General features: G+C 38.0%; 1 protein-coding gene across 1 annotated transcript; it reads right to left on the reverse strand.

Annotated features, from left to right (window-relative positions):
* Positions 1 to 3813: 3813 nt before the first annotated feature.
* Positions 3814 to 14603, reverse strand: NUP43 (nucleoporin 43). Its single transcript, XM_079939689.1, has 8 exons — positions 14436 to 14603; positions 14001 to 14123; positions 13272 to 13349; positions 11730 to 11910; positions 10302 to 10437; positions 9125 to 9276; positions 6987 to 7109; positions 3814 to 4049 (listed from the first exon to the last, which is right to left on the reverse strand). Exons 1-8 carry the CDS (start codon positions 14553 to 14555, stop codon positions 3820 to 3822), a joined length of 1143 nt encoding a protein of 380 aa, XP_079795815.1. The 5' UTR covers positions 14556 to 14603; the 3' UTR covers positions 3814 to 3819.
* Between the last annotated feature and the right edge of the window lie 628 nt (positions 14604 to 15231).

Below are 15231 nucleotides of genomic sequence, written 5' to 3' on the forward strand. Positions count from 1 at the left end.
GATACCATAAGTTTAAATGAAGGCTTGATATAAACTATACACTCATGAACTTAGTATGCTTCTTAGACAAGATTCTAAAATGGATTATTAAAAGGATGTTTCCACAGTACTGTGAAATAAAAGTGTTATTCACAAAGGACAAGGAATTTTTCAATTATGCCAAAATTTTGATAGGATGATAGCTGTAGCACAGGTGTTTTCTCACATAGCCTTATGAACAAGATAAATGTGGCAGAATGTCAATGAGTTAGGTTGGTTTATAAATATTTCAACAACTGTAGCCAAATACCAATGATTCATATGTCACTGATAATTGGGAGGTGGACCTAAGTCCATTTAACCTATCTCCTTACCAATGGGATGAGAGCACGCTGGGCAATTCTGAAAACGATCAGCTTCTGCAGAAAAGATTCAAAGGTGATTGTTAGCTCTTTCCTAAAGTGAAAGAAAATTTGTCTTCTTAAACAGGAAGGACCTATAGTAAGAATCACAATCATCGGCATTAACTCAAGAATAGGGAGGTATGGTTTAGGGAGTATCAGGTGTGAAAATTAAGGGTTTAAGTTAAACTAGTCAGCAGTCAATTGAACAAATATCAGAATAGGTAAAATAAGCTGAGACAGCATTACAAAGGAATATTGTACCCAGAACCAGGATGGCAGATTTCTGTCATACTCTCAGCAAGGCAGACACCACTGGAAAAGTATTCATTTTGGAAGTCACCCTTTAATGATGGCCTTTATTTTTTAAAGGGAAAACAAAATTGTGAGTTTAGTTCAATTCAGGCTAATTCAGGGCTTACTATGTATCAGATACTGTGTTAAACATTGTTCACACAACACTAAGACATGCCCTGTTCTTGAACTTGTGGTCCAGTAGAGGGAGACAGGCTGCTTAGCAAATGGCTGTAAGCACAATATAAGCTCTGCACAATGGGCTTTTGATGCCGAGTACAATTTAGCCCAGATTGTCAGAGGCCAGGGAGAACTTTCTTGAGAAAATGACACCTAAGAGGAGTCCGGAAAGGTATGCAGGATTTAGCCAAGAAGGGCAAGAAAGGTGGGGAAGGGAACCTTGCCCACAAGAAACCATTGAAGGGATTTTAAAAGTTTACCCCAAAGAAGCTACAATACGTAGTTCTGAACATTTGAATATATGATGAAAAGAATTAAATTTGTTTTTTGTGGCTCCTGAGAAAAGAAGACAAATGGAAGCAAATTTCAGTTCAGTATGTGAAAATTCATTTATTTAGTTGAACCTTATAGTAAAGTGCCCCAACAGAATGCAAATTCGATAAAATGGTGTTTGGTTCCATCTCATAGGTTCACATGATCATTTCATTAACCCAGAATAATGATTCTTTTTTTATACGATTGTTTTGGATCCCACTCACACACTAAAACCCTGCTATAATGCAATATCAATTACAGCTATCCAAACAAGGAGGCTACATTGGGAAATGGGAAACTTTATCATGGTATATTTTCAAGTAGAGGTTGGATGATAATTTGTTGGGGGTGCTGTGGAAGTGTTGATTAAATTTAGTATGGAGATGCCCTCCAAGATATCTTTCACCTCTGAGATCCTACAGCCCTCAAAAGAAATTTTATTTGATAGTTTCATGAATAAAAGCAGTGAGAATTAACAAATTCATAAATTAGGGTTTTATTTATCAATAAGGATAGAGAAGTTTCTTATGTTTCTTATTAAGCCTGGCAGAACTCTTCAATTGATAGAAAATGTAACACTATTCAAATGTACTTCCTTCTACTTATGGTTACAAATACCCTTAAATCAAATCAAAGCTTCAAACTTCAAACTTGTTTCCATTCCAAGCTAGTATGCTAAGCCTGTATGTCTGGTTCCCCCCCTCTACCAATTACTTACTGTAGTGATCAAGGGAAATTGTATACATTGCTGCTGGAAACTGAGAAGGGTGCTAACAACGTACATGTAACCTTCAAACTTTTCAGCAGCAGATAATGCGGATCGAAGCAGAGGCACAACAAGTTTGCCATTCACTGTACACGGAAAATGTGCCACCTGGGAGCTAGGGTCTTCCAGTGATGAGATCAACTCTGGGCCATTCAAAGCAAAGATGTTAGCCTGCCGAGTAGAATGGGAGGATGCCTGTACCGGATGAAGAGAGGGACACTGTAGCTTAGGCTGCAGCAAGACATTCATACAATGGGAAATATAAAGTCAGAGGAAAATTCTTAGCTATATTTTTATTATTGAATTCACGTGTTGACTGCTAGAGAATGTGCATCTACAAATATAACATGTATATTTCTTTTTTTTTTTTACAGAAAAACTATATACATTGATGGATAGAAGACAGTATGAAAAGAATTGTCCCTCTTTGAGATTAAGTACTTACAATTTTCTTTTGACTGTCTTTTCTACAATGAATGACTTCTGTAATAACAGAAAGTTTTAAAAATTAGCCCCAGCAATAAAACTATAAACAGATTAAGAATTCCTATCAGCAACGTTTTCTTTCCTTCTCTGATTCTTTGGAATTCAAAGTTACTAATTATCTTCAGTCGATTTTTTTTTTTAGGCTGTGCTGTGCAGCATGTGGGATCTTAGTTCCCCGACCAGGGATCGAACCTGTGCCCCCTGCATTAACCACTGGACCGTGAGGCAAGTCCATTCAGTCAAATATTTTTGAGCCAAATATATATAAAACAGCAGATGCATATATGTATTCCATTTTAAAATGTTAACAAAAAACAAAATCCAAAAAACCCTGAGGTAAGGTGGCATAAAAAACTGCAAATATTTATTGGGACGGAAAGACAAAACTTCATAGTAATTATTGTTGGAATTGTAAAGTAAATAAACATACACTTCAATTGTGTAATAGGAGTGATTTGTCATTAAGGTCTTAACAGTTCAATAATGCATTTAATCTAACAAACTTTAGAAAGACAATATCATAAAATTGTCTTAAAACACTGCATGTTAGGTCATCATTAACATTAAAGATAAAGATGGCAAAACTCTGTACTCCTACCACATCATCATACTAGTCTCTGCATGTTACCTATCAAATTCGTTTGTAAGTCAGCTCATTTATCAATGTCAAATCCTATCTTATTGCACAGTGTCCAATTCAGCAATTTTCAACTACGTTGTAAAACTAAATAAAAGCAAAAATCCTTAGGAAAAATGTACTTGTCTTTTTTTCTTTTCAAGAGAAATAAAGTTGGGTCTAAGGAGCTGACGGAGTTCTGTTCAAACCCATTCCAGTAAAGGAAACTGTCAAAACATTTTTACCTTTAAAAAAATTTGAATACTACAAAAATTTTGCCATTTTTGTTCTCAATTCTTTCTGAAAAAAGTTTACAAAAATTATTAAGTAAATAAAATGTGGAAGAACTGAAGAAAATACTTGTGGTAAAAAAGAATAAATACTAGCTAAGGCCACCAGGGAGGGGTATACCCCACACACCGTTGATAAAAAGGATAGGAACCCATTGGTGGTTTGACATTTTTGAGGCCTGCAACATCAACAATGAAGAGTTGGTTCCATGAGCTGTCCAGAATTGTGCTGAAGGCAGTGCATTTATCAGCACAAGGATCCCTCTGATGTTCTTCCACACGGTCCAATTCTTTTGCCATCAGTCATTAATCAGACTCTAGCTACTAACTATTAGAAGAATATTCAACTAACAAAGGCTGAAACTGGGCATCAAAATTAACAATAGTTTATGGATGCTTCCCCTGCAAATTTCCAATAATAAAAATTTGCATAGAGAAGCTGGAATTTGAAAGGCTATAACTGTATGTTTTACATGAACTCTTTTAGTATCTTCATGAAAAAAGTTGTCTAGTAACATAAATTGCTTCTGCATCGGTTCCACAAACAAGACAAGGACCTAAAACATCCAAACTGTTCACAGACAAAGTCCTGTTGGGAAGCAAGCTTGTGATTTCAATACGGTCTTTGGCAGGGTCAGTGATGAGCCAGGAGCTTATAAGAGATTGATGAACATTAGCTTGGTTACTAATGCTATGAGACAAAAAAGTACTATTTCTTCCTCCTGGGAAAAGAAAAGAAAAGGTGAAAACTTCTTTCAAGACTAATTTTATACTAGTAAACATCTGAAATTCTAATACTTAAAAAAGGCGATGAATATATATTGGTTTTAATTCTCAAGAATAACTGGCTGATAATTCCATTATAACACATCACCATTTTTGACTAAAGGCTTAGTCAGTGATATTAAATACTCAAATTTCCATGGGATAATATGGCTATGAAACTTGAAATCTTCAGCAAAGCACAAGATTCATTTTGACCCTGTCTTCCTGTTTATTCTTTAACGGAAAGTCTCAGAAATGTACCAAAATGCCTAGAAGACAAGTAGAATAAATGTAGATAATATATGGAAATCAAAGTTCTTAGATAATCAAAAAATGAAAATTTCTGGATGTATTTCTACATGAATATTTCTAAAAATATATTTACTTCTATATGTCTAAAAATATAATCAACTTGCTTTAGATCTCCTTTTATTCTTCGCCTTTATTTCAGGTAAATGTTCTTAAAAGTAGAATTTAAGAACACTACCAGATTATACACTTTTATGTCTGACAGTGCTCTTCATTTAATGCAGGATTAAGTGGGGGCAGAAGCAGTATATTTCAGTTTTAGCCTTCATTTGAAATTTTCTTTCCTTTCAACTTTCTGCCAGATCAAATAAAGACAGATTTCATTTACTCAATAAATGGCTGAGTACCTACTCTATGCCAGGCGGTGTGCTAAGTGCTGGGAATACAAGGCAAAGTCCCTCATATCTTGAAGCTTAAAGATTAGTGAGTTTAAATCTTGCTGATTCTTAAAGCCCAACTCAACTTCCTTCTCTAAGAAGCCTTTGAAGATGACTCTAGTTCATGCTTCTCTTCCTTCTGGAACCCTCAGCACTTATACGCACCACTAATAACTTACTACTTTATAACATTTCTTGTATGATTTAACTTTGCATGCCCCCTTCTCCATAACTAAATTAAGTATTTTTTAAGGGCAGGTTGTATAGATTATATTTATTTTACCTTTTCACAGTGTCTAATATTGTTCTTGCGATACTAGGCACAGAATATAGTAAATGGCTCTTTCCAGTCTAACCAAGGTTCTTCAAACAGTAAAATCTCAAAGGCAAGATAGTGGGGGTAGGGGAAGAAGAAATAAAAAACCAAGTGCTTAGCTAATCCTTATTATTTATTAGAAACTAATAATATTCTTAGTTTCTCCATACATGCAGTTATTAGCATAGACGTGCTGCATGCTCTACACATGCGACACTTCTCCAGAATTTTTCTAGAGATGTTTCAGATTTTTCCTTCTTAGTTTTTGTTTACCTTTTACTGCTCCTATATTTTATATTACTCTTGAATACTGTGAAAATTAACATTAGACCACTGTGCTAAGTCTCCTCCCTGGTCTCCCTGCTTCTGCTTTTTCCATCCCTCTCCCCAGTCTATTTTCTACACAGTCGCCTAAGTGATTCTTTGGAAACTTAAGACAGATCACCCCACTCCCCTGCTCAAAATTCTCCAGTGGCTTTCTGTCACATTCAGAACAGAACCTGAAGCCCTCATCCCTGTCTGCAGAGTCCTCCGCAGCTCCTGCCACCTCTGCACACTCCCGGCCTGCTGAACTGCAGCCACACTGGCCTCCTTGCTGTTCTGTCTCAGGCCCTTGGAATTGGCTGTTTCCTCCACCTGGCACGCATTCCTGTGACTCGTGCCTCCACTTCCTCAGGTCTCTGCTCAAATGTTCTCCCTGCCAAGCGGCCCCTCCTCCACTAATTCTTCATCCTCCTGTTCTCTTCACTCTTCTTCATAGGCATCAGGGTATTTGGTCCAGATCTTTTCCTTCTTGCTGTCTCCTTTCCTACTTTGCTGTGCTCTACTATGTCTTGCAGGGACAAACTCCTTTTTCCAGGCTCCCTTGCCATCTGCCTTCCAGGCAGACCCTGCCCATGGGAGGCACTACTGTGGGTGACTGGAAGGCAGACGGGGTCGGGTGGGGGAAGGAAAAGGCTCCAGGTTCCTGGCAACGACAACACAGCCTGTAATTCCAGCCCCGGCTGAGGTGGCACCTTTTCTGCTGATCCAGAACCAACTTGGACAGCACTTCCAACAGTACAGCAGAGGTATTAACAACTGTTGATTTCTGGCATTCCTCTTTTTTTGCTATTTGCTCTTCCAGCATCCCTCCCATTCCCTTTTGTTCTGCTAGCCCTTCTAACACACGTGAAACCAATTCCTTCTAAATCCAGGGTAGTTTCTGTTTTTCTGCTGGGACTTTTACTGAGACATTATCTATCTTACTTACTGTCTACTGGAATATTTGCTCTATGAGCCTCGAGGCTTTTCTGCTCACTGTCATGGGCTCTAACACCTAGAAGAGTGCCTAGCACGTGGTAGGGACTTGATAAACATTTGCTGAATGAATGAACAAATAAACTTTGGAACCACAGACAAACTCAAAAACAAGAAGGTTAGAAAATGCAAAAAAACAGAAACAAAAATACCTCTTGATTTTAAGTGTATAGTTTCTGGCTGACCTTTACTTACCTCTGTCTTTAATCAGGAGACAGGGCCTTTTAGTCTGAGGAGAAACCAGTACCTTAATACATAAAAGATCAACTTTGGTCTTGCCATACACCCTTGACAATGTAGTATAAGAGAGCTGTCAATGCCTATCCTATGGCATGAGGGCCCACAACAATGTACTCACAAACAAGACCCCTGGCTGTCCGAAGTTAGCCAGCTAACAGCATTTCTAGTCATCAGCAGTACAGTGGTCAGTAGCTGACAGTCAGATTTCAAGCCCTGTGATACTAGAATTTACCTTGAAGCCAGAGAATGGAAACATTTTGTCATTCCTTAATGTTAAAAATACGAGAATTTCTAATTTGGTATTTAAAAATATAATAAAATTACACACAAGAATCTTCATTAAAATTTTTTACCTTGGTGAAAGAGTGATGATTTCTCAGGTACATCTGTGGAGGCATCCCAATGCCAGAGAGATCCATCTTCAGAACAAGTAAATAGATGATCTGGGTTGGATGGGTGAAAGTGAACTTCCCACACTAAAAGATAAGAACCAAGAAGCTTATTCTTGTGTAGATTAGTTGAACAAACATCAAAACCCTGTCTCTAGGCATCACCTTCCATTAACCTCCATCACACACCTTCAAACTCCAAGCCTGTGATAAAAATCAAAGGCTTCAGGATCAAAGAAAAGACGTAACTCTCCAAATGGCTAAAACATGTAGATAAGATAAAGAAGTCAAGTAAATCTACTTGTGTATTGGGCCAGCAAATGAATGAAAATAAATGCTAGTCATTTGACCTATTACAATTTTTCTATGGAAAAGTATGACAATGGAATAATTCTGAAAAGATATTTTGAAAATTGTTAAGTTCTCTTATTTTCAATTCCTGTGTCATTAACACATGAAGGTTATATTATTGGAAAGAGAGAGAAGACCATAAAAGTAGAATACAAATGAATTTCTAAGAGACATAGTCCAATTTTGGCTCATGCCAAGACTCTGGATTCTTCTGGCCTGTATCACAGAAATAGCAACTAGCTCCCAGCAAACCAAAACCTGGAAATGCTCCAAAAATCTGGATCCGGTTTCAAATGAAAGACTTAAGAAGCCAGCTTGGGACTGGGGACTCCTCAAGCTCTAAACTTTAAGGGAACTTTGTGTGCCAAGAGGTATCTGGGAGCCAAGGACTGCCCAGGACGTCTTAGGAAGACAGCTGCAGCATGAAGGTGAAACAGTAGTCTGTGAACAAGGGTTTTCGTGATTCTGGGTTAGGTAACCTTAGAGAGGCAGCATAGAAAGTGCTCAGAGTGTAGCATAAAAAGTGCAAGGCACATGTTTGCAAGCTGGCATTTTCATTCTGACAGTTACCACAATTAAACACGCCAGAAAACAAAAAGGTCACCTTCCTCCGGAAAGGAATGTGTGCTGGTGAGTCCCTGTGTAAAGTACATTCATACTGTTTCATTAAAACAAAGTAAAATAAAACAGCCTATACAGCCATTAGCAGACTGCCCAAATCTGGATTCTTATGTATTTATATACTTTCAAATTAGAAAACAAACCTCTATAAAACATCTTATTTCTAGCCAAGAGTCAAGATGAATTCAAAATACACTACAAGCCACTATACTGTGTGTTTTGTTGAACAATACAGGCTGGCGTTTAAAAATGGGCTGGTGAGAAGAGATCTGAAAGTTTGTAATTCTAACTACCACTAGGTTAGCAACAACAGGCTCTAAGGGCACACCTATTTCTTTTTATTCTTTTTACCTGGACATAGCCATACCTGGAAGAGGGAAAAAGTTTCTATTTGCTTCTTAAATATAATCTTAAAAATCATTTATCTTTCCAAAGTATTAATAATGTGAAACAAACTTAGAAGTTGCAATACTGGTATAATGTTTGCTCTTCTATAGTTTTACTGAAGCATTAATACCAACTTCTCTTAAGTCAGAATTTAAAACTATAATCCACCCTGACGTGGTGATAAAATGAAAAATTTCCGTTCAGCCAAAAACTCTCCACCAAAATCAAATGACAAACATGAAAAACAAGGCAAGAGCCTATATCTTTTGTTCTTGTTAAAAGAAAAAAAGAAAAAAGTACAATAATAAATCGAAGAACACACAGATTAGCAAATATAAAAAATAACAGCCTGCATTTGCATGGGAAAAGTGCATTCTCACATACTGGTGTGGCAATATAAACTCGTATTATTTTTATGTAGAACAATTTGACAACATGAATCACAGCTTTAAAATTATGCAAACTTTTGGACTCATCAATTCTATTTCTAAAAAACTATCCTAAGAAAAGAAGCACATAAAGATGAATATGTAAGGATAATCACTACGGTCTTGTGTATAATAATCAAACATGTTAAAGAATGTAAATTTCAAATAAAAAGGGATTAGTTAATTATTATAAATTTATACAATTCAGTAAAAAACTCTGCTGTAGAATGATCCGTAGGTATCATTATGGAAAGCTGCTTATAATACATTGTATAGCTCACACACCAAAAACTTATGTATCACCACAATACTTACTTTCAGCTTCATGAGCCTTCAGTAGAGACACGGGCATTGTACCTTGTCTAACATCCCAAATACTTAACATTCCATCCTGACCACCGGTAGCTACAACATGCTGCTGGTTGGGATGTCTATCAACACAGTGGAGTGGCACTCGGTCACCAGTCCTTTAATGGGAGATACAATGACTTCACACAGTTGTAAAGTATAATTTATCTTTGAATAACCTATGAAACCTGTTTCTTTCCAGTAACGAAACGATAATTTTGTGGCTGGAGCTACTGGCTAAACTTAAATCATGTCAAAAAACTGACTACGTTAAATATATCTCTAAATATTAAAATTTTGAGGGGGAATTAAAAGCCAGAGTTATTCATTCTCTCTTCAATTTGGACACATAAGGAACAAGATAATTTGATGGTAAGATATGCAAAACATTTCCATTTCTTGGCTTTTGAAAGACATTATATATCAACTAAACAGCATATTCCTTACTTCTACTCTACCTTATTTAATGCTTAGTTTATATAACTTTTTTTCCAGCTTGACACATGCTATTTTCTAATTAGAGAAGAGAAGATTGCACACATAGAAAGGGGATTTCTGCTCAAAAAAATATCTTGGATTGTATTTTTCTCCCAATCACATCTAGAGTGTATTATTAGTAGAATAGAATATTCTATTAATATATTAATAGAATATTCCCACTATTAATAGAATCATTTGATGAGCAAAAAGAAGTTCCCCATTAAATAACATAAACTTCAAAGAGATTAATATAAACTTCTGAATCAATACAACAAATATGTACCAAACGCAGCATGGTACTATCAAGCCCATCCAACTATACAGCTGACCCTTGAACAACATGGATCCACTTACATATGAATACTTTTCCACAGCGCTACATGAGCTGAGGCTGGTTGAATCTGCGGATGTGGAACCTCTGATACAGAGGATTCCACGTATATTGAGGGCTGACTATAAGTTATACAGGGATTTTCGAGTGTATAGAGGGTCAGTGACTCTAACCCCCTACATTGTTCAAGGGTCAACTGTATTTGCTTTATCAAATTTAGTCAGAGATTATTCTCTTAGCATGCAATTAAAATACAATATGGTTTAAAGTCAGTTGCTATAAACAGTCAAACAAATTTGCGTCACACTACTGAAATTACAAATCAAAACTTACAGTGATAATATCTGAGAGGGCTCATTTCCTTGTTGTCTAAAATCCCATATTTTTAACTGTCCAATTGAATTTACTGTAAGAATCTCAGGAGTTCGAAGGAAGGTTACAGCATGGAGTGTACTGCTATCTGCATTGTCTACAAATGAAGAAAACAGCATTGTGTGTTAACAGGTCCCCCTTTTCCATGAAAATTTTAAACTGCATTCCCTCCACTGATTGAAATATTACAAATGAAATTTTAAATAAGTCACAGTTTAATTTCTATAGAAAAATGCAATAATATACATGTTAAAATGGACTCTCCTTTAATAGAAAAATTGTATCACTCACAGGACATCTGAACTGTTTTCCAAATGGAGGGCTAAGTTTTCACTTATTTCTCTATTTCCACTTTAGGTTGTTACCCTCCATTTCTGAGACAGCTGTTCAGGTTCCTTTATATCCAACTTTACTTCCCTCTACTGCTTAACACAGAACCTCCATTCTATTGAGCCAAACACCATTGCTTCCTACAGAGCTCATTCTGACCTATATTATTCTGCTGACTTATCTCAAATCTATACATCTTTATCCTCATCAGCTCTCTTCTCCTCCATGAAGTCCTTCCTGATTGCTTTAACTGTCCTTTTCCTTTTCATAGTGTGTTTAAACTTATACCACTTAATTTACTATACACTTAAATTGTTTTGTGACCCTCGTCCAAACTGCCACCAGGCAGTGGTCCCTAAAAGCTAAACAAATAGTGTTCCTCAGAACTAAAAATCATAACAACACAACACACTGATTCATGGGCTCAATCCAGACGTTCTGATTTAGGAAGTCTACAGTGATGGCCTGTTAAAAATCTCCTCAGGCAAGCCTGTGCAAAGTATGGTTGAGAACTACTACACTAGAATAATCCTTCTAAAGCATGACACGGGGTACATCACCCTTTGCTCAAAAACTTTCAATGGCTCCGCAGTTGCCCACCTAACAAAACGTAACCTCTACAGCTGTGCATTAGATTCTTCACAACCTGACCACAATTTACCTTTCTTGTTTCATTTCTTACTTCTCCTATACAAATATCTAAAGTCAGGTCAAACTACACTTTCTGTCATTCTCTGAATGGTCTTACCCTGCCTCCATGCTGTTCCCTTTATCTGGTGTGCCACCTTTTAGTATTATTTATGGTTTGGAACCTAGATTAAATGGATTGCCACCTGCCCCTCAATTCTTTATCTGTTAATCCCCTCTGGCTCTCCTCTCCACAAATTTCTTTTTCTTCTAGTCACTCCTTCATACAGGCCTTATCAACATACTGTCTTGATAAAGGGATCCTGCTTTGTATATATTTAAATCCCTCAAACACCTAGCATTGCATTTACTTAGCACATGGTAGCTGCTCAATTACTATGCAATAGACTAAAGAAATAGGATTTTTCTTACCTATAGTTCTTATAGCTTCCTTGTGATCAGCTCTGAAGAGATTTATTCGACCATCTTCTCCAACTGTGACAATTTCTGGGTTGCTGCACACAACACCTGTGCATGGTGCACTGCTACAGGAAGGACTGCCTGGACCCGTGTGGTAATGAGCTGTTGTCCACTGCTGGCTGACTGACAGAGTCTACAGGTCACAAATGAGGCTATGATTAATCAAAGCAAAGCTCCAAAAAACTAGAGCTTTCCCCAACTAAAACTGTCTCACACCTTTCTAGAAACATAGTAACTCTTTTCCCTTTGTATTTCCAAGCATTAAGGTCTAGAAACTACTTCCATTAAAGCTCTGTATATACCGGATTGGATTCAAAAGAAACGCTTTTTAATAACATCCCAAACTTATCTCAAACTAAAGAAATGGTTTTTAGGTATCAGGTAATTATGTGTTCAAAGGCAACTCTAAATTCTTAAGGGGGCTGGCCTACATTTAAGAGAAAATCTTGTAGTGCTTTCCAAATGACTCCATTAAGAAAAATAGTTAAGACTTCCCTGGTGGCACAGTGGTTAAGAATCCACCTGCCAATGCAGAGGACACGGGTTCGAGCCCTGGTCCGGGAAGATCCCACATGCCGTGGAGCTACTAAGCCCGTGCGCCACAACTACTGAGCCTGCACTCTAGAGCCCGAGAGCCACAACTACTGAACCCGTGTGCTGCAACTACTGAAGCCCATGCACCTAGAGCCCGTGCTCTGCAACAAGAGAAGCCACCGCAATGAGAAGCCTGCGCAACACAACGAAAGAGTAGCCCCCGCTCGCTGCAACTAGAGAAAGCACGCGCGCAGCAACAAAAGACCCAACGCAGCCAAAAAAAGAAATAAATAAAAAATAAAAGCATTGCTGAAATAAACAGTAAAAAAAAAAAGAAAAATATTTAACTAGACCTGGCTCTTGTATTTACTAGGCATGCCTATTAGTAAGATGACCTTGATTAATCCCCAAATCTAAGTAAGCATTCTCTTCTCGCAACTTAAAACTTTTACTTCAAGGGGGCCTATTTTAAAGGACTGCCCTTACCACTGTGCTCTGAAGATCAGCAGTCAGGCTTTGGCACACACAAGAAAGGCATTGTAAAAAATGTCAAGCCTTCATATAGTATATCCTCTCTTTCAATTGAAACCTAGGTTCTATCTGAAGCAAAGGAGCTGTTCCTGTTCTCTCTCATGATGCTTGAGCTAGAAAATGTTCTTTCTTTCTTCAAAAGACCAGACTAGGATCTTAAAAGAGAATTACAGGAAAAGTACTTGCCAGAATACCATATTGTTAAATCTAACCTAAGAGGATATAAGAGATCCCCAATTTGAATGAAGGATCACACAAACATGGTTCTAGAATTAATCTACTAAAAGATGGGTAATACAATGATTTTTCCCCTCCATGTTTTAAGACTATAAAACTTTATTATTTGTGTCATTATTAAGTACAGTCTTCTTTAAACCTTCCTAAAAAAAATTAAAATGCAAATTGAGATTTCAAACAAAAGTTCTTTACCTGGTTATTCGGATGGTGAAGGAAAACTGTTACACATCCTGTTGATGAAGCAGCTACAATTCTTTCCTGGTCAAAAAACTAAGAAAATTCTTGCTTGTTATAGATTCATAAATATTAGCAGGGAGGAAGCCATTTGTTTGACTCAATTAGTAGTACAACAATTTTAAAATGCAAAGAGCCTATAAATGCTAAGCAAATAAAATGTGAGAGTCAAAATTCCATTCCCACCACTTACTACCAGCTTTGAGACCCTGGCCAAGTTAAGTTCTCTAAGCCTTGGTAAACTTGCAAAACAGAGAACTAATCCCTGCTAGGCTGTTATGAGAACTCAAAAAGCAAAAACATATAAAGTGCCTTACACAGTATTTGTCACATAGTACATGCTCCAAAGATCTTAGTCTCAGTGTTCTCATTAAGACAGAGATAACAGTATTTGATTCAACAAGCATGCGATGAGAATGAAATTAACTTATGTAAACGGTGCTTGGCAGATAGTAGATGGTCAATTAGGCAAACAAACAAGCTAGGATTAATTCCACATCCCCTTCCCCAGTCCTGATTCTGCCATTAAGCAGCTATATGATGTTGGCAAATCATGACCTATAGGGAACTCAGTTTCTTGTAAACCTGGGGTGAGACTAGACAAACTTTAAGGTCCTTTACATCTCTAAGTGTAAAGATCACTCTCAGTTTTTTAAAAGTTAGCTCTTGGATATTACACAGACTTACTTGTAAATCCATTACATCACCATGGTGTCTGATATCACACAATAACTGATGGTCTCCTTCAAATCCTCCATCAGAGTCCAAGTTCCCAAAATCTCCAATAGACCACAGTGAAACATAATTTTCCTGTAAAGCAGAAAATTTTATCTTGAGATGAAATATATGTCAAACTGTCCGAAATTAAAATTTGCCCTGCCTTCAATCAACCTTGCTTTAAAAGCATCCCAGGCAAATGGAATGATAATCATTAAAAAAGAGGAGATACGGGGCCATCGATGGCTCTGAGGTACAAGGCAACCGAGCCTGAAACGTGCATTTGGGGGACAGAGAAGGGCGAGAGGAGCCAGAAGACGAGAGAGTTCGCGCGCCGGCGGCCGGGGGCTCGGTTCCAGGAGGGAAGGAGGAGGAAGGGGCTTCCCGGGCCGGGAGCGGGGGTACCTCATTGTCCCAAGAGCCCGTGGCGAAAGTCTCCACGGTCTGCAGGCTCCCCGGAGGTACCGGTCGCCAGCGGGTCTTGCTGATTTTCTGTGACACAAACTTAGCATAAATTTCCTCCATGCCGAAAGCAACCAGGCCAGGGACAGCAAGAGGCACAGAGCGCGCCACTCAATCCCGCCCCTTCCCGCTGAGCCCTGATTGGAACGGACCGTTCGAGGGACGGTGGCTGCAGAGAGCCAATTCTCCTCTGTAGGCAGTGCGGGAACGAACCACCAACCCTTAAGTGGGAGGTAGCTGGGACGCCCTGCCCCACCCAGGAGGCTCTGAACCCAGGCAAGGGCGTTTCCCGTTCTTGTGCTGTAGGACCTGCTCCTAATCTGCAAACGATATAGAAACACCGAGACAATACATTTGTGCAATAACTTTGCAATGTAAGACAAATTTAAGAGCAAAACCAAAACAAAATCAATGCAAGAGAAACGACCTAGTAGCCACACCTAAACATTGTCTTGCATTTCACCGCGCATAGAAAATATTCAAAATTCATAAATTCTCCTGGAAGTACGTCCGTCAACGTACCAATTTGTTATTCAAAACCTCTCCCTCCCCGTCCCCCAAACAAATCCTTTTCTTCAACGTTGTTAATACACACTGTCAGAAACTGGGGTTGCAATTCTGAGGACCCCAGTTCTAATTTGGACTCCCATTGCCTCTGTGACCATCCTCAATTCATTTATGTATATAATTAAGAATGATTTTTAATTGTGACGTCGACAGCTCAGGAATCAGAGCCTTA

Source organism: Stenella coeruleoalba (genome assembly GCF_951394435.1).
Source record: "Stenella coeruleoalba genome assembly, chromosome: 12".
In the NCBI taxonomy this organism is placed as follows: domain Eukaryota; kingdom Metazoa; phylum Chordata; class Mammalia; order Artiodactyla; family Delphinidae; genus Stenella; species Stenella coeruleoalba.